Source organism: Somniosus microcephalus, chromosome 18 (genome assembly GCF_052327205.1).
Source record: "Somniosus microcephalus isolate GS21.2 chromosome 18, FLI_Smic_1.0, whole genome shotgun sequence".
NCBI lineage: Eukaryota > Metazoa > Chordata > Chondrichthyes > Squaliformes > Somniosidae > Somniosus > Somniosus microcephalus.
Window position 1 is genome coordinate 71,609,946 of NC_141004.1, and position 24,523 is coordinate 71,634,468.

The window sequence follows — 24,523 nt, forward strand, 5'->3', positions numbered from 1 at the left end:
TAACTGTTTAAAATATTATTACTTCTACTACCTCAGTCCGAACACTACGAAAGGTGCTAAATTTGTAAAAAAAATCCGGGGACATTATCAAGACAGCCAGTGGGTTGTATAAGTCCGCACTGCTGGTTCAACAGGACGAAAGTACAAGCTGTTAAAAAGGCTATGGAGGAGTCACGTTTACCAGGTGAACCGGCTACACCAAAAAGATACTGTCTGGGATGAATTAATACCAGAGACTGAATTTATGAACTGTTCCCACAGAGACTGAACCTGTAAACTGTTTCCACTGAGAGTATGTTTGTAAACTGTTATATGACGTTGACTCCATCGAGAGTATATCTGCAAACTGTTTATATAAAGTTGAAGATTGTATGTTTAACGGGATTCTGTAAGTAAAAAGCTAAAAAGGGAGGATTGTAGTGTATGTACCCGTTTACCTTTAAGGGAACTATAGAATGTAACCGTTCGCCTTTAAGAGCACTACTTTAGGTGTGGCACTATTTGTTGGCTCATGTATACTGTAATACCGATAGTGACCACACCAGTATATAAGGGTTGTGATACGTTAACTAGGGCAGATTCGCCCGAACCTCTAAATAGTAAAGACCTGTTTTATTTGTTAATCTTGGAGTCTGTGTATTATTTGCAATACAACCCACAGACTTTACAGTAACCTTAGAGAGAGATGGTGTTGAGGTGAAGCATTGTGGGGCTTTCCCTTGTATTACGTGTTGCGGTTTTGTGTCTGCAGCAGGAACTTGTCTGCTTAAAGCCGCAGATTCAACAGCCAACTTACTTGGTGGATTTCGATGACTGGGGTGTAAAGTCAGTCCTCATCATCTCGCATTGACATTACTGGATCCTTCACCACTCTGCATTCTTTTGTTGCTCCGCTTCTTGATTTAGAGGACACAACAGGCGGTGAGGTCAGCACCAGTGAGACTCATCAACCTCAATGCTTCTACAAACATACTGGAAAAGGTAAGGGAAAGGCTGGAAAGTTCAAGAGGGCATTGTTGGGGGAACAGCCAATGAAGAGCTTGAAGCAGCGTGCAATCCTTGGGGGACTGTATCATCAGGCATACAGACAGCACCCTGTGTAGAGGTAAGGCTAGGGGACTGTATCATCAGGCATACAGACAGCACCCTGTGTAGAGGTAAGGCTCGGGGACTCTACCATCAGACATACAGACAGCACCCTGTGAAGAGGTAAGGCTCGGGCGTAGTGTATGTACCCGTCTACCTTTAAGGGAACTATTGAATGTAACCGTTCACCTTTAAGAGAACTACTTTAGGTGTGGCACTATTTGTTGGCTCATGTATACTGTAATACCGATAGTGACCACACCAGTATATAAGGGTTGTGATACGTTAACTAGGGCAGATTCGCCCGAACCTCTAAATAGTAAAGACCTGTTTTATTTGTTAATCTTGGAGTCTGTGTATTATTTGCAATACAACCCACAGACTTTACAGTAACCTTAGAGAGAGATGGTGGTCTGCAGCAGGAACTTGTCTGCTTAAAGCCGCAGATTCAACAGCCAACTTACTTGGTGGATTTCGATGACTGGGGTGTAAAGTCAGTCCTCATCATCTCGCATTGACATTACTGGATCCTTCACCACTCTGCATTCTTTTGTTGCTCCGCTTCTTGATTTAGAGGACACAACAGGCGGTGAGGTCAGCACCAGTGAGACTCATCAACCTCAATGCTTCTACAAACATACTGGAAAAGGTAAGGGAAAGGCTGGAAAGTTCAAGAGGGCATTGTTGGGGGAACAGCCAATGAAGAGCTTGAAGCAGCGTGCAATCCTTGGGGGACTGTATCATCAGGCACACAGACAGCACCCTGTGTAGAGGTAAGGCTAGGGGACTGTATCATCAGGCATACAGACAGCACCCTGTGTAGAGGTAAGGCTAGGGGACTGTATCATCAGGCATACAGACAGCACCCTGTGAAGAGGTAAGGCTCGGGTGTAGTGTATGTACCCGTCTACCTTTAAGGGAACTATTGAATGTAACCGTTCACCTTTAAGAGAACTACTTTAGGTGTGGCACTATTTGTTTGGCTTCTGTATACTGTAATACCGATAGTGACCACACCAGTATATAAGTGTTGTGGCAGGATTGCTGGGGCAGATTCGCCCTGACCTTCGAATAGTAAAGACCTGTTTGTTTGTTACTCCTGAAGTCTGTGTCGTTATTAACCGTACAACCCACAGACTTTACAGTGGCGACGAGTCCGATCGTACCCTGCGGCAAGACTACCAAAGCAACGAAGAGCGTCGAAGAGAGGCAACCGCCCTCGTCGTGCTGCTGAAAGAAAACACGAGGCTGCAGCAGGAGGAAGGAGGAAGACTTTAGCAACAAAAGCTTCCATTAGCAACAGGCACTGACTACCCTTCTACCACGGTGCCGAGTGAGCCGATCAGCTGGAAACAAGGCGGCCACGGAGACTGTGAGTAGGGGAAGGTGTAGAGAATATCCGGAGGATAAGGGCTGTGCACCCGACCACGGTCGAGGGGGAACGGAGCCGGTCAGGAAGTCGGGTCCAACGGCGTCGTGAGACAGTCGGACCTCGATCGGCGGGAAAAGCCGGGCAGCGACCGCAGCCACGAAGCGCTGAGACTGGGAGTAGGCGCGGGAAGAGAAACCCAGCTGCAGCCGGGGAGGGAAACACCGGTCTGCGAGAGGGCTGGGAGGCGAACAGCAACCGTGCGGGTGGGAGAGAGAGACAGAGCCGAGCAAGGGGAGAGAGACTGCGCGAGAGCCAGTCCAGCGGCTGAGCTGTTCTCCACCAACGGGGTACCCAGAGCCGGTAGAACCGAACATGCGGGAGAGGGAGAGACAGAGCCGAGCAAGGGGAGAGAGACTGTGCGAGAGCCAGTCCAGCGGCTGAACTGTTCTCCACCAACGGGGTACCCAGGGCCGGTAGAACCGAACGTGCGGGAGAGAGAGCGACAGAGCCGGGTACGGAGAGAGAGACTGCGCGAGAGCCAGTCCAGCGGCTGAACTGTCCTCCGTTAACGGGGTGTACCCAGCGCCGGTAGAGCCGTGTGGGCGGGAGGAAAAGACAGAGCCGAGTAAGGGGAGCTGTGCGAGAGCCAGCCCAGCGGCTGAACCTGTCCGCTGTGGGGAAAGCATACCCCTTCCACCAGGAAGAAACGCGGGAAGCCGCCATTAGGCGGAGGAGACGACAGAAGCGGAAAACCGCCATTGAAGTGGGCGGGGAGAGAAAGGAAGAGCGGGAAACCGCCATTTTCGTGGGAAAACCGCCATCTTAACTGACATACCGCCATTGAAGTGGGCGGGGAGAGAAGGAAAGAGCGGGAAACCGCCGATTTCGCGGGAAAACCGCCATCTTAGAAATAAACAAATAAATAAGAATACTTAAAGAAATACTGGTGCTGCTCCCAAGGGAAGAAAGATGCCTAAGCGAGGGAATATTAACGACTTTAATTCTGAAATAGAAGACTGGGCCACGTACGTGGAATGCATAGAGATCTATTGCGAAGCCAACAAAATAGAGGAAGACGACAAGGCGATGACATTGCTAAACTCGATGGGGGCAAAAACATACGGGCTCTTGAAGCATCTAATAGCACCAGATAAACCAACGGATCAGACCTTCGAAGAGATTGTGGCTGTGCTGAAGGACCACTTGAACCCCACACCGTTGATGCTGGCTGAACGATTCAAATTCTACGCAAGAACACAGAGGAAAGACGAAAGCAATGCGGAGTACTTGGTCGAACTGCGTAGGCTAGCGAAATACTGCCAGTTCGGAGGGAATCTGACAGAAGCACTGCGGGACAAGTTCGTATGCGGATTGTCCAAAGAAGGGACGCAGAAGCAACTACTGGAAGAGAACGACCTCACACTGGACAGGGCTGTCCTTATAGCTGCATCGCACGAAGCCGCAGCGAAAGGAACGGCGGAAATGCAACTAAAGGCGGCGGCACTCTGGGTGGACCAAATTACTTCAAGCACAACAAAATGCTACCGTTGTGGGAAGACAACGCATGACCAGAATCAATGCTGGTTTAAGAACCAAGAGTGTAGGAAATGTGGCAAACTGGGTCACATCGCGAAGGTATGCCGGTCAGGGAAGAAGACCAACAATCAAAGGAAGCCACCACAAGAAAAGTACAACAAGGTACACAAGGTGGCTGAGAAGAGTTCAGACGAACAGAATTCAGACTCAGACCCAAACAACCAGGAGCTGGGTAGTCTGAGAATCCACAATGTGGGTAAAGAAACGGATCTACAAACCATCTGGGTCATACTAAAAATAGCTGGAGTCCAAGTAAGGATGGAGCTGGACACTGGATCAGCTCTATCAGTCATCAACCGAAGGGACTACCATCGGCTATTCTCTCACATACCTTTAAGAAATACCAAGTTCGTATTACAGACATACACGGGGCATAATGTATACCCCATGGGGAAAATAAGAGTCAAGGTGAGAGATAGGGGTAAAGAACACCCAAGAATGAACTTGTACATATTACCTGAAGGAGGACCACCACTTCTAGGATGGGAGTGGATTAAGAAAATAGATATGGAATGGCACTACCTAAAAGCCATAATGAGGGAGGACTCGGTGCAAGCTATCAGCTTAGATGCTGAAATGGATGACGATAAGACCAATTCAAATATGGAAGACAAGGCTAAAAGGGACTTGCCGACGATGGGGAAGGAAACGAAGACATGCAGAAGGACTTATGTTACCAAGAAGAATAAAGCTGCAGAGCAGAACTCCAGGTTGACAGAGAATTCTGAGCCTGTTCAGGCAAAGGATTCATCCACGACGGAAGAACACCGAGTTCGGACTCAAACTTATGTCAAAGTACGACAACAATTAGAACAGTTGAGTGACCGTCTCGTACAAGAGATGAAAAATATGGAAAAGTTCTGGGACACCGAATGGGAGAACCTGGAAAGACAACAGAGACAGCTAGCTCAAGCAGAGAGCGACCATAGAGCCATCGTGGCCAAATACCAATCACATTCCCCTGATGCTGTTCAGGAACTAGAATATTTACAGAATGAACCAAAGGAAGAGGAATCTTCAGGAAGCCAGGATTTTATCCCAGTTCATCTCTACGACTCGTTGCAAGCAGAGTGTAACAAGTTGAAAGAACAGTATGAACAGGCCCAGACTACAATCCTGGAAGGGGTTAACTCGGCAACCTCCGAAAAGCTAGTTTTAGTGAAAGCATCTGAACAGCTAAAGGTTGAACATGAGCGAGAATTACAAAGGCTGCAGGAAATGTTTGAGGAGCTCCAGGCCAAGACAGACTCATCGGTAGAGATTCCATCCATCGAGGAAAAATTAGAGGTGGAAGACATAGCAGAACATGAAATTCAAGATGTCCAAGAACTCATTAAATTATTGAAGGCAACCCAGGACAAATATGAGGCGGCAATGGCTGAGGTTCAACAACTTGAAGAACATATTCAACTAGGAATCCGGGCAGTGGAAGGAAAGGCAACTGGAAGGATCACAGAGACTGTAGGAATGGCCCCTGAACAGGAGTTAGAGAACATCAAGGCGCAACTTCTTCGAGCGCTTAAAACCAAAGTACCGGAGGAAAGGAAGGTGAAAACATTGGAGGGAAAGGTGGATGAAATGGAGAAGACTCTAATCTACAGTGTCCCCATAGAAGAGTTAACGGCCAGCCAACTCTTACACACGCTGAGGGACAAGACTCCAAAATGGGAACACAAGTTTCAGGGTTCAAAGGGAAAGAATTCGGAGCTTCCAAAAGTCACGGAGATAGCTGAGGTGGCAACACAGCTTTTACAAGGGTGCCAAAAGTACGCTGAATTGCGTCAAGGGGAACAGAAGGGGGTGGAAACAGATACTCCAGTAGAAGGATTAAATAGCCTGACAACGACATCCCCGATGGAAGGGAAGGTATTGAACTCACAAATGAGGCCAGTAGTGAAGGAATGGCAGACATCCCCGGAAGAGCGGAATGAATATGAATGTTTGAAGAAGTCTTTTCAAGAAAGATGGTTAAGGAAGGAACCACTGTCGGCTAACGTCCAGATGGATAAGAAGGAAGTAGAAGGGCCTCTCACTGGCCTAACTCAGGATGACCCCGAATATTACCATGACCTGTTGAGTGATACTGAATATTACGAGGATCTGGTCTGCTCAGTTTGTGATGAAAACTCCCAAAGTGCTGAAATCCGGATGAAGCACTTAAGGCCTAAGGAACATAGAGAGTTGGTGGCGCTACAGCTGGCAGCCGAGAAAGGAGCTCCGAGAGGGTCAAAAAGGCAGAAAAGGAAAAGAAGAAGCAGAAGATAATAACTGTCTAAAATATTAGCACTTCTACCATCTCAGGCGGGACACTACGAAAGGAACTAAATTAGTTGAAAAACTGGAAAATATCAAGACAGCCAGTTGGTTGTAAAAGTCCGCACTGCTGGTTCAACAGGACGAAAGTTCAAGCTGTTACGTCAAGAAAAAGGCTATGGAGGAGTCACGCTAGCCATGTGAACCGGCTACACCAAAGAGATGTTGTTTGGAACGAGTCAAGATCAGAGACTGAATCTATGAACTGTTTCCGCAGAGACTGAACCTGTGAACTGTTCCCACCAAGATTATATCTGTAAATTGTTTTATATGACATTGACTCCACCGAGATTATATCTGTAATTTGTTTATAGGAAGTTGAAGATATGTATGTTTAACGGGGACTCTGTAAGTAATAAGCTAAAAAGGGAGGATTGTAATGTATGTACCCGTCTACCTTTAAGGGAACTATTGAATGTAACCGTTCACCTTTAAGAGAACTACTTTAGGTGTGGCACTATTTGTTTGGCTTCTGTATACTGTAATACCGATAGTGACCACACCAGTATATAAGTGTTGTGGCAGGATTGCTGGGGCAGATTCGCCCTGACCTTCGAATAGTAAAGACCTGTTTGTTTGTTACTCCTGAAGTCTGTGTCATTATTAACCGTACAAACCACAGACTTTACATCGGGGACTCTACCATCAGGCATACAGACAGCACCCTGTGAAGAGGTAAGGCTAGGGGACTCTACCGTCAGGCATATAGACAGCACCCTGTGAAGAGGTAAGGCTCGGGGACTGTATCATCAGACATACAGACAGCACCCTGTGTAGAGGTAAGGCTAGGGGACTCTACCATCAGACATACAGACAGCACCCTGTGTAGAGGTAAGGCTAGGGGACTCTATCATCAGATACACAGACAGCACCCTGTGTAGAGGTAAGGCTAGGGGACTCTATCATCAGGCACACAGACAGCACCCTGTGTAGAGGTAAGGCTAGGGGACTCTACCATCAGACATACAGACAGCACCCTGTGTAGAGGTAAGGCTAGGGGACTCTACCATCAGGCACACAGGCAGCACCCTGTGAAGAGGTAAGGCTAGGGGACTCTACCATCAGACATACAGACAGCACCCTGTGAAGAGGTAAGGCTAGGGGACTCTACCATCAGGCATACAGACAGCACCCTGTGTAGAGGTAAGGCTAGGGGACTCTACCATCAGACACACAGACAGCACCCTGTGTAGAGGTAAGGCTAGGGGACTCTACCATCAGACACACAGACAGCACCCTGTGTAGAGGTAAGGCTAGGGGACTCTACCATCAGACATACAGACAGCACCCTGTGAAGAGGTAAGGCTAGGGGACTCTACCATCAGGCATACAGACAGCACCCTGTGAAGAGGTAAGGCTAGGGGACTCTACCATCAGGCATACAGACAGCACCCTGTGTAGAGGTAAGGCTAGGGGACTCTACCATCAGACATACAGACAGCACCCTGTGTAGAGGTAAGGCTAGGGGACTCTATCATCAGGCACACAGGCAGCACCCTGTGAAGAGGTAAGGCTAGGGGACTCTACCATCAGACATACTGACAGCACCCTGTGTAGAGGTAAGGCTAGGGGACTCTACCATCAGGCACACAGACAGCACCCTGTGTAGAGGTAAGGCTAGGGGACTCCACCATCAGGCACACAGGCAGCACCCTGTGAAGAGGTAAGGCTCTGTCAAGATCAGTCTCTTGTCTTCCAAGGGCCAAGGTGGCTGATCTCTGGGATCGTGTGGATGATCTGATGAAAGGTGAGTGCCAAGGTACTGCAGTAGATTTACATACTGGTACTGATGATATAATGGCTAGAAATCCATTTGTTTTTAAGGATTCCTACAAAGACCTCATTGCTGACCTCCAGCATAAGGGTGCAAGGGTAGTAGTCTCGGGGCTATTACGAGTCATGTCCCGATTGTTGGAGAGGAACAGCTGAATCATAGGATTCAACATCTGGCTTTGGGACCTTTGTAAAATGAAGCTCCACTTCATTGACAATTGGGGCGTGTTCACTGGACGAACTGAGTTGTTTAGGAGCAACAGCCTCCATCTAAACGTCCTGGGAGCTCAAAGGCTGGCAGAGGGTTGAGCATACTTTTAGAAAGCATTTAAACTGGTTCAGCATGGGGATAGTGCAGATATGTTCAAAGATAGCTTGACCAACCTTGATCATTGCATAGATTCTAAAGATGCTGTTAAACCAGGTAGGAAGCACACAAGAATAAAGAACTCCAAGAGGATAGAGGAGAGACCTTTAAATTGTTTCTATGCAAATGTGAGAAGTGTTCGAAACAAATTGTTAGAACTACAAACCTATGCTGTACTGGAAAAATTAGACCTATTGTGCATTTCTGAGACGTGGCTACATGAAAGTGATGGGGCAGAAATTCACCTAAAAGACTACAAGGGCTTGAGAAAGAATAGAGTCGGTCAAAGAGAAAGTAGGGTTGCTATTTATCAGCAAAGAACTAACAGCTAGAGAGAGACTTGATGTTTCCCCATTTGACCTCGGCACCGGATTTGGAAATGACAAAGGCACACCCAGCCCAGTCAACCCCACAAAGTACTCCTCACTAACATCTGGAGACTTGTGCCATAATTGGGAGAGCTGTCCCACAGACTAGTCCAGCAACATCTTGACATAGTCATACTCACAGAATCATACCTTTCAGCCAACGCCCCAGACTCCTCTATCACCATCCCTGGGAAGGTCCTGTCCCACTGGCAGGACAGACCCACCAGAGGTGGCAGCACAGTAATATACAGTCGGGAGTGAGTGGCCCTGGGAGTCCTCAACATTGACTCTGGACCCCATGAAGTCTCATGGCTTCAGGTCAAGCATGGGCAAGGAAACCTCCTGCTGATTACCACCTACCGCCCTCCCTCAGCTGATGAATCAGTACTCCTCCATACCAAGTCCTCAACGGTGGAACAGGCGGATGACGGTGGTAACTCTAAGTCACTTTGGTTCAGGGGCTGCGAGAAGCACCACAATGGCTGTGAAGGCAGAAGAAGGCTGCAGCAGAGAGGGGTCTCCAGTCGTCTCGGTTTTTCCTTGCCACTGGACCCTGGCCCCTTTTCTGTCAAGGATCGTGTGGTGGCTGGCTGTGCACCAACCACCCCACGCTAAAAGATACCATGCACAGGCGTCCTTCAGAGGGATCTGAGTCTCTGGATCTCGGATTGGCCTCCACAGCCACCTGAAGACCCACAAGTAGATGACTGATGAAGGACATACCATACTCGAATGCGGGTGGTCGCCGATGATGATGATGGAAGAAGAACTGAGGGTAGCAAGGGCACAGAATGTACTCTGGGTGGGGACTTCAGTGTCCATCACCAAGAGTGGCTCGGTAGCACCACTACTGACCGAGCTGACCAAGTCCTGAAGGACATGGTTGCCAGACTTGCCTGCGGCAGGTGGTGAGAGAACCAACACAAGGGAAAAACCTACTTGACCTCGTCCTCACCAATCTATCTGTCGCAGATGCATCTGTCCAGGACAGTATTGGTAAGAGTGACCACCGCACAGTCCTTGTGGAGACGAAGTCCCCTCTTCACACTGAGGACACCCTCCATCATGTTGTGTGGCACTATCACTGTGCTAAATGGGATAGAGCCAGAACAGATCTAGCAGCTCAAAACTGGGCACCTATGAGGCACAGTGGGCCATCAGCAGCAGCAGATTGTATTCCACCACAATCTGTAACCTCATGGCCCAGCATATCCCTCACTCTACCATTACCATCAAGCCAGGGGACCAACCCTGGTTCAATGAGGAGTGTAGAAGAGCATGCCAGGCGCAGCACCAGGCGTGCCTAAAAACGAGGTGTCAACATGGGGAAGCTACAACACAGGACTACATGCATGTTAAACAGCGGAAGCAGCATGCTATAGACAGAGCTAAGCGATCCATCCACCAATGGATCAGATCAAAGCTCTGCCACATCCAGTCGTGAATGGTGATGGACAATTAAACAACTAACGGGAGGAGGAGGCTCATGAACATTCCCATCCTTAATGATGGTGGAGCCCAGCACGTGAGTGCAAAAGACAAGGCTGAAGTGTTTGCAACCATCTTCAGCCAGAAGGGCCGAGTGGATGATCCTTCTCGGCCTACTCCTGAGGTCCCCACCATCACAGAAGCCAGTCTTCAGCCAATTTGATTCACTCCACGTGATATCAAGAAATGACTGAGCGCACTGGATACAGCAAAGGCTATGGGCCCTGACAACATCCCGGCTGTAGTGCTGAAGACTTGTGTTCCAGAACGAGCCGTGCCTATAGCCAAGCTGATCCAGTACAGCTATAACACTGGCACTGGCATCTACCTGACAATGTGGAAAACTGCCCAGGTATGTCCTGTCCATAAAAAGCAGGACAAATCCAATCTGGCCAATTACCGCTTCATCAGTCTGCTCTCAATCAACATCAAGGTGTCATCGACAGTGCTATCAAACGGCACTTACTCACCAATAACCTGCTTATTGATGTTCAGTTTGGGTTCTGCTAGAACCACCTCATAACTCCACTCCCAACCTCATTACAGTCTTGGTCCAATCATTGGAACTCCCTACCTAACAGCACTGTGGAAGTACCTTCACCACACGGACTGCAGCGGTTCAAGAAGGCGGCTCACCACCACCTTCTCAAGGGCAATTAGGGATGGGCAATAAATGCTAGCCTTGCCAGCGACGCCCACATCTCATAAATGAATATAAATAAATAAATAAATAAATACATTTAAAAAAGCTGAATTCCAGAGGTGAAGTGAGAGTGACTGCACTTGACATCAAGGCAGCATTTAACCGAGTGTGGCATCAAGGAGCCCTAGTAAAATTGATGTCAATGGGAATCCAGGGGAAAACTCTCCACTGGCTGGAGCCATACCACTGGGTGGGAAGTGTCCCCGAGTTCTGTGGGCTATATAGAGTCATGGGCCTAGATTTTCAGTATAGACAGTTTTGGGGCGCTAACCTTAGCGCCCGCCCCAAAGTAGCGCCCCGTTGCCGGAAATTCAGTGGCTTCGCCCTAAGAGGTAGGTGGAGCGCTAAAAGAGGCGTTCCACTACTATCTTTAGGCGCTAAGCCGGCGGTGCAGAGCGCTGCGCACGGCAGACACTCTGGTGCCAGTGAGCTCTTAAAGGGGAAGGGTGCATGTGTTTTTTGCAAAGGCAGAGTCTGGGGGGGAAAAGACGACGGAGGAGGAGGAGGAGGAGGAGGAGGAGGAGGAGGAGGAGGAGGAGGTGGCCGGAAACATAAATACACCATTCACAACACACTGGTTCCTTCCATTATAGTGCAGGAGGAGGGCCCTTTAATTTGCGCTCCCCAGGGTGTGTTGCGTTCCATTTTACAAACGCACTGGACGCCAGCCGCACAATCGGGCGGTCCGACTGAAGTTTGGATTCGGGGCGGCCAAAGGGCGTTGCACGAGGATGTGACGTCATTTTCTGCGCGCGCATCCGGGCGGCCGCTAAACTTTACGCCGGCGCTAACGGGCAACTTAATTTGGGGCGGGGCGCAAACTGCGCTGCGCCCGGGCGCTACACGCATAGCGCCCGAAAATCACTTCTCTTAAGGCGCTAACTGCTGGCGCAAGCAACTGAAAATCTAGCCCATAGAGTCATAGAGTCATAGGCCTAGAAATTGAGTTTGCGCTGCGCCAGGGCTTTAGCGCCGGAAGTTAGCGCTGGCGCTAAGTCCCTTTGCGCGCGCCAAAAATTCAGTAGCGCTGCGCCCAAACGGCTGCCGGCGCTACTGAAGGGTTTTAGCGCCTGAAAACTGGCGCAACGCGCCGCATTGCGGCGCTTTTCCGGCGCTGCGGCGCCCGCTGCGGTGCGGCAGGCTCGGGAAGTGCAGGCCTCCTCCTTCCGTTAAGGAGGAGCTGCCTGCACCCGGCCGCGGCCCGCGCAAATCTCTTCAAAAATGAGCCCGGCACCTCGGACAAGTGCCGGGCTTGCATCTGTTCTGGTGGTGGGGGGGGGGGAGAAGTCCGGGGAGGGAGCTGCGGGCAGGCGGCCAGCGGGAAAGCGGCCGGCCGCCGCGCCTCCTTAAAGCGCCGGCGCAGACTCCGGCAACACTCGTTTGCCGGAGTCTTAATTGTGGCTGCCACTGGCGAGGCGGCCGCAACTGAATTTCGGCTTGGGGCCGGGTTACCACGGCAACCGGGACGCTGCACACACCGATGACGTCATCGGTGCCGGCGCAGCGCTACCGGTCTACCGCCGCGGAAGGGCCCCAGGCAATTTAGGAACCGGCGCCAATTGCAGCGCTAGGCCCTCTAGCGCCGCAAAATCGGTGCTAAGGGCACTGAATTTCTAGGCCATAGAGTTTTACAGCACAGAAAGAGGCCCTTCGGCCCATCGTGTCCGCGCCGCCCATCCACCCCTGTCCTGTCTAATCCCATTTTCCCCAGGGCACCCAACCCTGCTCATTTCACGTCCCAGTGTAAACCTTGCTTATTGGAGGTTGACAAGTAGATAGAAAAACATCTCAACCTGTGGAATAGCCATCTAACCAATTCCAGCTGAAGCCTCTCTCTTGTAATATGTAGTCAATACTTGAGTGGCTCTCCTCACTTCGAGACTCGGTCCTTAAACCGCAGACCCACCCAGGTACTAGATGATCAGGGGGGACATGGCCTCTGTTTTGGGTGTGCTGGGCTGCTCTGCAACTGAAGTTTCTGGAGCTGCTCAGGACTGGCTAGTTTCTTCAGCAAGCTGTTCTCCCGCTCCAGCATTGAGTTCTTCTCCGCCAGCTCCTTGATCTGCTCCTTCAGCACCCTGACTTCCTCCTGCACTGCAACCATCAGGTGAGTCTTCACTAGGTCCTGCAATGTAACACAGTGTCTGGTCACGGCTACTGTTAGTACACACACCATGGTACATGGAACATAGGAACAGCAGGAAGCCATTTAGCCCCTTGAGTCTGTTCTACCATTCAATGAGATTATGGTTGATCTGTGACCTAACTCCATATACACGCCTTTGCCCCGTATCCCTTAATACCTTTGGTTAACAGAACTCTATCAATCTCTGATTTTAAATTAACAGTTCATCTAGCATCAATTGCCATTTGTGGAAGAGAGTTCCAAACTTCTACCACCCTTTATGTGTAGAAGTGTTTCCTAATTTCACTTCTGAAAGGCCTGCTCTAACGTTTAGACCACAGCCCCTAGTCCTAGGGGGAGAAATTGGGTGAGTAGTGCCACCTGTTAGCGCCTAAAGAGGCAGTCAGTGGCTGTAGCGCCACCCACGATATTGAGTTGGGGCGATAATGGTGGCGTTAGCCTGTTGCGCTGCGCCGCCACCGATGACATCATCGGTGTGCGCAGCGCCCCATTAGCGCCCCGTTCGCGATATTTGGTAGCGAACACCGCAGTTGCGCCTTCGCTACCCGCGTCCGGTTCACGGGGCCTTGCTGTGCCGGCAGCAGCGCAAGTTAAGGTGCAGGTGCGGGGCGGCCGCCTTTTTCGGTGGCCGCTTGCCAGCACCTCCGTCCCCGGCCTCCTGAACCCCCCCCCCGTGGCATTGCCGGCTGTTTCCTGAGAGCCCGGCACTTCTCCTTGGTGCCAGGCTCGTTTGCCGGCACTCCAGAAACAATGGGAGGAAGGCCTGCAGTACCGCAGCGTGCCGTGCCGCAGCGTGTGGCGCTGCGGCACGTTGCGCTGCGATATTCAGCTTCAGCGCCCTAAGAGGGACACGGAGCGCCTCGAGCCTCGCCCCGTCTCCCTCTAGGGGCAATGAAACTGAATATCTGACGATCGCTAAAGCCTCGAACGCTGCGCTAAATCCTGCGCTCAGGCGACTTTGGCGCCACTTTGGAGCCCCAACCCAATTTCTAGGCCACAGACTCTCCAATCAACAGAAATAGTTTCTCTCTATCTACCCTATCTGTTCCCCTTAATATCCTGAAAACTTCAATCAAATCACCCCTTAATCTTCTAAATTTCAGGGAATACAACCCTAGTCTGTATAATCTCTGGTCATAATCTAACCCCGGAGTCCAGGTATTATTCTGGTAAACCTACGCTGCACTCCCTCCGAGGCCAATATATCCTTCCTAAGGTGTAGTGCCCAAAACTGCTCACAATACTCCAGCTGTGGCCTAACCAGGATTTTGTACAGCTATAGCATAACTTCTACCCCCTTGTATTCTAGTCCTCTAGATATAAAGCCATGCATTCCACTAGCCTTTTTGATTATTTTTTGTACCTGTCCATGATATTTTAATTATCTATGTACATGGACCCCTAAGTCTCTTTGGACCTCCACTGTTTCTAATCTTTTCACCATTTAGAAAGCACTCTGATCTATCCTTTTTAGATACAATATGGATGGCCTCATACTTGCCTATGTTGAAATCCATTTGTCACAGATTTTTCCATTCACTTCATCTATTAATATCTCTTTGTAATTTTATACTTCCATCTACACTGCTTACAATGCAGTCTATCTCTGGATATGTGGCTCTCTATCCTGTCATCTAAGTCGTTAATAAATACAGTGAATAGTTGAGGCCCTAACACAAATCCCTGTGTGACGCCACTAGTCACATCCTGCCAATTAGAATTCCTGCCCATTATCCCTACTCTCTGTCTCCTGCCGCTCAGCCAATTTCCTAATAAGGTCAATAATTTGCCTTCAATTCCATGAACTTCTACTTTAGTTAACAGTCTTTTATGAGGGACTTTATCAAATGCCTTCTGGAAGTCCATATAAATAACATCCATAGACATTCCCCTGTCCACTACTTTAGTCACCTCTTCAAGAAAATTCAATCAGGTTTGTCAGGTATGACCTATCCTTTACAAATCTATGCTACTCTCTCTGATCAGCTGAAAATTTAAGGGCCTAGAAATTCAGTCGCGTTTGCGCCCACTTATTGGCTATAGAGTGGTTTGCGCCGGAAGTTTTTTAGCGCCCGAAATTCAGTTGGTCCCTAACATCGGCATTAGCCGGTAGCGCTGCGCCGGCACCGATGACGTCATCGGTGTGCGCAGCGCCCCGGTTCCAATGCTATTCCGTGCCGATGGCCAAATTCAGTTGCGGCCGCCTCGCCCGTAGCGGCCACAAACAGCATTTGAAAAACGGTGCCGTGCAGCTCCGAGAGGCCGGCGCATAAAGGTGGAGGGGCGGCCGGCCGCTTTCCCGGCGGCCGCCTGGCCGCACCTCCCTCCCCGGACTCCTGCACCACCCCCCCGCGGCATTGGTGTCTGACTCCCGCGAGCCCGGCACTTCTCCGTGGTGCCGGGCTCATTTGCCGGGGGAATCCAGCGGCGATCTCACGGCTGCAGGCAGCTCCTCCTTAAGAGAAGGAGGAGGCCTGCAGTACCCCAGCCTGCCGCACCGCATCGGGTGCCGCAGCGGCAGCTGGATGCCTGAAACTGACTTTCATCGCCCCAAACGAGGCGGCCAAACCCTACAATAGCGCCCGCCTCCGTCTTGGGGCGGCGCAACTGAATTTCAGGCGGGCGCTACGGGAATCCGGGCGAGCGCAAAATTTCGGGCACTAAAGATCTGGCGCGGCGATACCGAATTTTTAGCCCAAGGTGTTCAGACACTCTATGGTTAATTATAGACTCTAGTAATTTCCCAACAACTGGCTAACTGGTCTATAATTCCCTGGTTTGCCTCTCTCTGCTTTCTTAAAAGCGGAGTGACGTGCAATTTTCCAATCTAAAGGAACGGATCCTGAATCAAGAGAACTTTGGAAGATTATAGTTAGGGCATCTGCAATGTGCTCACCTACTTCCTTTAAATCCCTGGGATGGAAACCATCTTCTCCTGGGGATTTGTCACTTTTTAGTGCCATTATTTTCTTCATTACTGTTATTTTGCTTACGTTAATTTTGGCGAGTACCTATCCCTGATTCAGTATTAGTTTTCTTGCGATGTCCTGCATGCTATCCTCTTCCTCTACTGTAAATACTGATGCAAAGTATTTATTAAAAATGTCCAGCATTTCCTTACTTTCATTTACAATATCACCGTTATCAGTTCAAGGGGCCCACCCTCCTTTTCCTAATATATTTGGACAAAACTCTCTGTTGATTTTTGACACCTTTGCAAGTTTCTTTTCATAATGTTCACACTCCCCTTTTGTAGCTCTTACTATCTGTTTTGTCACCTGGATCACAGCTATTGTTGGTACACAAATCATGGGGGGGTGAACCCGGGAAATGGGGGACAGATGTGGAACCCGGGGGGACAGGAAATCCAGAGTATGGGGGAATCCCGGGGAGGGGGGGACAGGAAACCCGGGGTATGGGGGTTCCCGGGGAGGAGGGGACTGGAGACCCAGGGTATGGGGGTATGGGGGATGCGGGGGGGTGGTGGGCAGGAACACAAGGTATGGGGGGAATCCCGGGGAGGGGGGACGGGAGACCCGGGGTATGGGGGATCCCGAGGAGGGGGGACGGGAGACCCGGGGTATGGGGGATCCTGGGGAGGAGGGGACAGGAAACCCAGGGTATGGGGGTATGGGGGATGCAGGGGGGTGGGGGGGACAGGAACCCAAGGTATGGGGGGAATCCCAGGGAGGGGGGACGGGAGGCCCTGGGTATGGGGGATCCCGGGGAGGGGGGACGGGAGACCCGGGGTATGGGGGATCCCGGCAAGGGGGGGGGGGACAGGAAACCCAGGGTATGGGGGATCCCGGGGAGGGGGGCACAGGAAACCCAGGGTATGGGGGATCCCGGGGAGGGGGGGGGACAGGAAACCCAGGGTATGGGGCGAATCCCAGGGAGGGGGGATGGGAATCCCGGAATCCCAGGGAGGGGGGACGGGAGACCCAGGGTATGGGGGAACCCGGGGGACATGAGCCCTGATGTAAATGCAAACATCTTGTAGATGAAGGAATTGTAGAACGGACACCGTTGGTATAATGAATAGAGCGCTGACTCTGACTATGAGCTTCCAGCTTACCATCGCCTGCTCAATCCTGTTGTCGATGGCGACCACACTTGCCCCTGACGCACTGCATCACAGAAAGAAAAGAAATTAAATTAATTCTCACAACAGTTTAGTGACTTCACATTGTTTCTTCAGGAAATACCTTGGGCCCGCCCCCACCGTCTCGCTGTGCCCGCCCGTACCGTCTCACTGTCCCGCCCCCACCGTCTCGCTGTCCCCGCCCCCACCGTCTCGCTGTGCCCGCCCCCACCGTCTCGCTGTGCCCGCCCCCGCCGTCTCGCTGTGCCCGCCCCTGCCGTCTCGCTGTCTCCGCCCCCGCCGTCTCGCTGTGCCTGCCCCCGCCATCACGCTGTCCCCACCCCCGCCGTCTCGCTGTCCCCACCCACACCCTCTCGCTGTGCCCGCCTTCACCGTCTCGCTGTCCCCGCCCACACCGGCCCCGACACCCTCTTTCCAGCTGCACTTTGCTGGATTGATTCCATTTATTAAAATGGTCCCAATACTGGCTAACTTTGAGAATCCCCTGATAGACTCTACTGATTCCCACAGCCAGTTGTTAGGAGTCAGTGGGAGGATGTCCAGGTTAATCGCACATAGACTGGAAAATCCAAGGCCTAGAAATTTGGTTGCGTAGCGCCCATTGTTTGGGCACGACGGGAGTCATTTTGGGTCAGAAATGGCATCTGAGTCGCGTACACACAATTCTGGTGCGGGCTGCGCCGGACGCCATGTTGGTGAGGGTATTAGCGTCGGCCCTGGGAGCGTGCGCCAGAAGTATGCAGAATAGGCAGATCGTGATGTCCACTGCCAGCGCTGCCATTTTTGTCCTCAATGGTGGACGTAACGCCCTGTGTTAACCTCGCACAGCTGAACATGTGTTCAGCAGCTGCAAGGACCCCCAACCAGCAATATTTAAAGAGATCAACAACCACTCTCAGGTCAGTTGCTGATTAATTTCTACTGGCTCTGTGTAAGTTTGTGGAAGTGTTTGGAGCTTTCTAGATTAGTTTAAAGTTGGTGAGGTGACAGGGAGTGGTGCTGCAAGTAGAGAAGGCCTTGCTTCTGACTTCGAGGGTTCTGGTCAGACCACGTGCTTCTAATCATGGGCAATGTTCTCTCTCTTTTTTTTGGGTGTGCAGTCCCTTTAAGGGGCTGTCCGGCCCATTCACAGTTTCGCACATGCGCGAAACTTACCATTGTAAAAGCCGGTCCTGGGCTGCGTCGGACCGGCAGACAGCTGCGCAACTTATAGGGAGCGTTGGTCATGGGTGCCCTAATTGTCATCCCTCTTGGCCTTCAGCATGACAGGGAAATGGAGCAGAGGCAGCGACAAAGACAACGGTTCTCGCACAGGGAGGAGGAGGAGGAGGGGGAGAAGTGCTCTCAGCAGGAGGCCTTACCCACCTAGGGTCTTCAGAGAGCAATCCTCTTACCTTAGTCTGAGCCAGGAGCAGTGTCTGAGGCTTTACGAAGGAGGTGCTCACAGAACACTGCCACCTTTTGCAACCAGACCTGCAGATTCACACCAGGGCAAAGACAGCGCTGCCAGTGGCTGTTATGGTGACCGTGGCCCTGAATCTCTTCACTTCGGGATCCTGGTTGGAGCAGGCAACATCTGTAACATTTTAGTTCGCCGTCCACTGCTGCATAAGAGAGGTGAAAGATGCCCTTATGCCAGGAGAGGGGACTTCATTGTCTTCTCGCTGACCAGAGAAAAGCAGGTGGAGCGTGCACGTGGCTTTGCCAGGATAGCGGGCAATCCCATGGTGCAGGGCGCCATCAACTGGATGCACGTGGCTTTGTGGGCACCGCATCGGTAGTGGGGAAAATGCTAGAGTCCATTATAAAAGATGTAATAGCAGCGCAATTGGAAAACAGTGACAGGATCGGACAAAGTCAACATGGATTTACCAAAGGTAAATCATGCTTGACTAATCTACTGGAATTTTTTGAGGATGTAACTCGTAGAATAGATAAGGGAGAACCAGTGGATGTGGTGTATTTGGACTTTCAGAAGGCTTTCAATAAGGTCCCGCATAAGAGATTGGCGTGCAAAGCTAAAGCACATGGGAGTGGGGGTAAGGCACTGACTTGGATAGAGAACTGGTTGGCAGACAGGAAGCAAAGAGGTGGAATAAACGGGTCATTTTCTGAGTGGCAGGCAGTGACTAGTAGGGTACCACAGGGATCGGTGCTAGGACCCCAGCTATTCACAATATATATTAATGATCTAGACGAGGGAACTAGATGTAATATCTCCAAGTTTGCAGACAACACAAAGCTGGGTGGGCGTGTGTGCTGTGAGGAGGATGCAGAGAAACTCCAGTATGATTTGGACAGGTTGGGTGATTGGGCAGATGCATGGCAGATGCAGTATAATGCGAGGTTATCCACTTTGGTGTCAAAAACAGGAAGACAGATTATTATCTGAATGGCAATAGATTGGGAGAAGGGGAAGTGCAACGAGACCTAGGTGTCCTTGTGCACCAGTCACTGAAGGTAAGCATGCAGGTGCAGCAGGCGGTTAAGAAGGCAAATGGTATGTTGGCCTTTATAGCGAGAGGATTCGAGTAGAGGAGCAAGGATGTCTTGCTGCAGTTGTTTAGGGCCTTGGTGAGACCACACCTTGAGTATTATGTGCAGTTTTGGTCGCCTTATCTGAGGAAGGATGTTCTTGCCATGGAGGGAGTGCAGCGAAGATTCACCAGACTGATACCTGGGATGGCAGGAATGACGTATGATGAGTGATTGGGTCGATTAGGCTTATACTCACTGGAGTTTAGAAGAATGAAAGGGGATCTAATTGAAACATAACATTCTAACAGAACTAGACAGACTAGATGCAGGAAGGATGTTCCCGATGGCGGGGGAGTCCAGAACCAGGGGTCACAGTCTAAGGATAAGGGGTAAGCCATTTAGGACTGAGATGAGGAGGAATTTCTTCACCCAGAGAGTGGTGAACCTGTGGAATTCTCTACCACAGAAGGCAGTTGAGGCCAACTTATTAAATATATTCAAGAAGGAGTTAGATATATTTCTTAAGGTTAAAGGGTTCAAGGGATATGGGGAGAAAGCAGGAACAGGGTACTGAATTTGGATGATCAGTCATGATCTCATAAAATGGTGGAACAGGCTCGAGGGGCCGAATGGCCTACTCCTGCTCCTATCTTCTATGTTTCTATCTAAATGCTGAGATGTTTGGCAACCACAAAGGTTACCACTCGCTGAATGTGCAGTTGGTGTGTGACCATGTTCAGCACATCATGATGGTGAATGCCCAGTTTCCTGGCAGCAGTCCCGATGCTTTTATTCTGCGCCAGTCCGCTGTTCCCTCAGTCTTTAAGCCACCATGATAAACCAGAGGGTGACTACTGGGCGATAAGAGCTATCCGCTGACCACATGGCTCATGACTCCACTTCGCAACCCAACCACACGTGGGCAGCATGCATGCAATGAGAGCCATGCTGCCACACAGAATCTGATAGAGCAGACCATTGGAGTCCTTAAACAAAGTTTCCGCTGCCTGGACTGCTCTGGAGGAGCCCTGCAGTACTCAACAAAGCGCATCTCAGGATTCGTCGTGGTCTGCTGCATGCTCCACAACCTCGCCATCATGAGGGCACAGCCCTTGCCACCAGGCATATGGCGACCAGCTGAGGAGGAGGAGAAAGAGGAGGAGGTGGAAGCAACCCAGACAAACCCTCAGTAATCGACTCATCCGACTGCGGTACGAGTGAATACAACCGCTGCCAATTCACCAATCAACAATAATCCCACATCTTACCTTCCCTCTGTTACTGACTATTAGAGTCCTCTTGGCCACAATGCTGAAATAAAAGCCACTACAAAAGAAGCATTCCAATCCAACTTTATCCATCAATCCATCCAATATAACCTAATAAAGTCAGCGAATCATCATTGTGCATTCCGGGAGTGCCTGTCTTCTGTGTGCCTTTGCCTGTCACAGTGCTCCTATGAAGTGCTTCCTCAGTGGCTGCAGCATGGCTGGTGGAAGGCCGTTGACTTTCAGTGGGGGAGATTGTAGATGGCCTTTCAGGACGACCTGGAGCAGTTCTGGGCCCAGAAGGCCCAGCTGTGGACTGCACCACCTCAGCATGGGCAGCTGCAATCTGGGCTGGCTGACAGGCAGCAGCAAGGGCACTGGCAGAGTGGCAGTGGAGGGAGGATGAATGCTGTCATCCTGAGAGAGGACAGCAGGTTCTTGCTCTACGGAGCCACTGCCACTCCCCCGAGATAGCGCCTCAGCAATCCTAGCCATCTGAGGACATATTACTGGAATACTGTGACACTCTGCAAGCCCCTTTCAACACTGTAAACCCAGCCACGCTGGCAACAGCCTGAGCTTCCATTGCCTCACTCAGACATTGGGTGGCTTCTGCTTGTGTTGCAATGGAAGCTGAGACATTGGCCATCAGACGCTGCATCATGCTTGGGTCCACAAGAGCGCTAATGGAGTTGACCATCATTTCCACGCTGGATAGGATGGGCTCCAAGCTCTGCGCAAAGCCCTGTGCAAGGTTGGTGCCGGACTCCTCCCTGCTTCTTAACATTGCACTCAGGCTTTCTGGCAGGTCTGTCAATGCACCAAGCATTTCATTGTGCATACCCATCAGCATTCTACTGCAGGATGCCCCATCAAAGTCCTCATCTGAGTCCTGTGCAGTAGAACTCATGTGCGACCTCGCCCTCCAGGGAGCTGGCACCCGAGCTACCATTTCCCCTGCCCACTCGTGCCCGGTGACCCACCACGTGCAGATCCAGTCTCTACACTACCCTCTAAACTCTGCAGTATCTGAGCTGGTGGCAGTGAGTGTCAGATCGAGTGACAGTGTTTCTTCTTCTTTATCGCTCTCCTTCCCTCTTCTTCTGCAACCACTGGCTGGGCAGGTTGGATTTCTTGGATATCTGAAATGAGAAAGACTCAAGGATAGCGTTGTGGTGAGGGGAGGGGGGGAAGTCAGAGGTGCATAGGCGCCATCTTTTCCTGCAAGAGAAAGAGAAGTGTGTCAGTGAGTGTGGTGCAATGTGTTTGGGTGATTTGCCTGTCATGGATGAATAGCTGCTGTTAGATCCGTGATTCTGAGAGTATGCTCTCAGGGGTTGAAATGGGCCAACACCTCTTTTGATGTGATCAATTCTTTACACTTCTGGAAAGCTCGTCTACGTTCGTCATCCCACTTCCATGGTACCCCTGTTTGCAGTAGGGTGTTCAGTGGGTGTAATACCGTGGACAAATTTGGTAAGAACTTGTGGTAGTAGTTTACCAGCCCGAGGAACGACCTCAGTTGTGACACATTTTCCGGTGCTGGAGCCTTGACTACTGCCTCAATCTTTTCAGGGGACTTATGTAACCCCTCTTCATCGATAACGTGGCCACAATACGGTTGTATTGATAGAGACCTATATGAGTGTTAATCATAAGGTATTGTTTCAAAGCTTCTTCTACCTCCATTTGCAAGTACGCCTGGGCTAGATCAATTTTGGTGAAGCGTTTACCTCCAGATAGCGAGGCGAAAATATCCTCAATTCGTGGAAGTGGATATTGTACCGTGTGAAGGATTGGGTTCACTGTCACCTTAAAATCCCCACAGATGCGGACCTTCTTTGGTTCCCCAGGCATATTACTCAATGACCTCTTCATTACAGGAACGATGGGTGTAGCCCACTCGCTCCAGTCCATTTTGGACAGTACTCCTGAATGTTCCAACCCTTCCAGCTCTGCTTCGACAGCTGGTCTGATCGCATAAGGCACTGGTCTGGCCTTAAGAAACTTTGGGCTTGCATTTTCCTCTATTTTAATCGTTGCTGTTATGCCTTTTAGTGTTCCTAGTCCCTCCTGGAACACTTCTTTTGCGTCAGTTAGCATTTTTGACAGTCGTCCAGGTGTGACGCCGTCATCCTTTTTGGCCTCAACCTTCAGTGCCTGTATGGAATGCCAATCTAATTGTATCTTCCGGATCCATTCACGTCCTAGCAGTGGTGGTCCTCCATCTGGCAATACATATATATCCATTTTAGGTATTTCCTGGCCTTTATATATCACTTTCACCCTTATTTTTCCTTTGGGGTAGACTTTTTGCCCCGTATACGTCTTCAAGACAATCTCTGTAGCTTTCAAGGGTATATGTGAAAATAGCCGCTTGTAGTCCCTTTGGTTTATGACTGTTAGGGCTGATCCTGTGTCCAATTCCATTTTCACTTGGACTCCGTCTATCTTGAGTGTAACCCAGTTTGTCTGGTGATCCTCCATTTTGGTTACCTTATGTAGTTTCAGACAACCCAGCTCCTTGCTTCCGGAGTCTGTGTCACTTTTCTGTTCGTCTGAATCACTGTCCATCACCTGGTGTACCTTTTTGTACTTCTCCTGTGGAGATTTCTTACTGTTGGTTTTCTTCCCAGACCTGCAGACCCTTGCTATGTGTCCTGCTTTTCCACACTGTCTGCACACTTGGTCCTTGAACCAACAATCCTTCTGGTCATGTGTTGTTCTGCCGCAGCGATAGCACTTCCCTGTTCCATAGGACATTTCATTGGTGCCATATTCTTGCGGTCTCCGTTGTATCTCTGCAGCGCTCCCCTTGCGGCTGCTTCGTGTGATACTGCCATACTGAAAGCCTTGTCCAGCGTAAGATCCTTTTCCGATAGAAGCCGTTTCTGGGTTCCTTCACTTTGTAGCCCACACATAAACTTGTCCCTTAACGTATCTGCTAGTCCCGCTCCAAACTGGCAGTGTTTCGATAGCTTGCGCAGCTCCGTTAGGTACTCAGCATTGCTTTCGTCTTTGTGTTGGTTCCTTTTATGGAACTTAAATCGTTCTGCTATCAGCAGCGGTGTGGGGTTTAAGTGGTCCTGTAGGATTTCTACTATGCTTTCGAAATTCTTGTTCACCGGCTTCTCTGGGGTTATTAGATTTCGCAGTAACCCATAAGTTTTTGCACCCATGGAATTTAACAAAACCAGTGCTTTACTAGCATCTGGCACTTCATTCGCCCTGCAGTACACTTCAATACGTTCCACATATGTCGCCCAATCTTTGACTTCATTGTCGAACGTAGAGATACTGCCACTCTTCGGCATCCCTGGGTGTGATTTAACTGTCAAAAATGGCGTCTCCCACGCTTCCCCTTCTTCTCCTCTGGCACAAAATGGCGTCTCCCGCGCTTTCCTTCCTTCCCGCGCTCGCCCTTCTTCTCCGCTGCGGCTTCTAAAAATGGCATCTCCCGCGC

The 24,523-nt window shown here is 50.4% G+C and overlaps 1 protein-coding gene across 1 annotated transcript in view; it reads right to left on the reverse strand.

Annotated features, from left to right (window-relative positions):
- Window positions 1–8,598: 8,598 nt before the first annotated feature.
- Window positions 8,599–24,523, reverse strand: part of LOC147105370 (TSC22 domain family protein 3-like) — a 108,525-nt gene continuing 92,600 nt past the window's right edge. The window contains exons 2-3 of the mRNA XM_086011667.1: window positions 17,288–17,339; window positions 8,599–13,191 (exon numbers count right to left, since the gene is read on the reverse strand). Coding sequence (XP_085867793.1) covers window positions 12,988–13,191; window positions 17,288–17,339 — 256 coding nt within the window. The 3' untranslated portion in view covers window positions 8,599–12,987. The remainder of the gene's footprint in view (window positions 13,192–17,287; window positions 17,340–24,523) is intronic.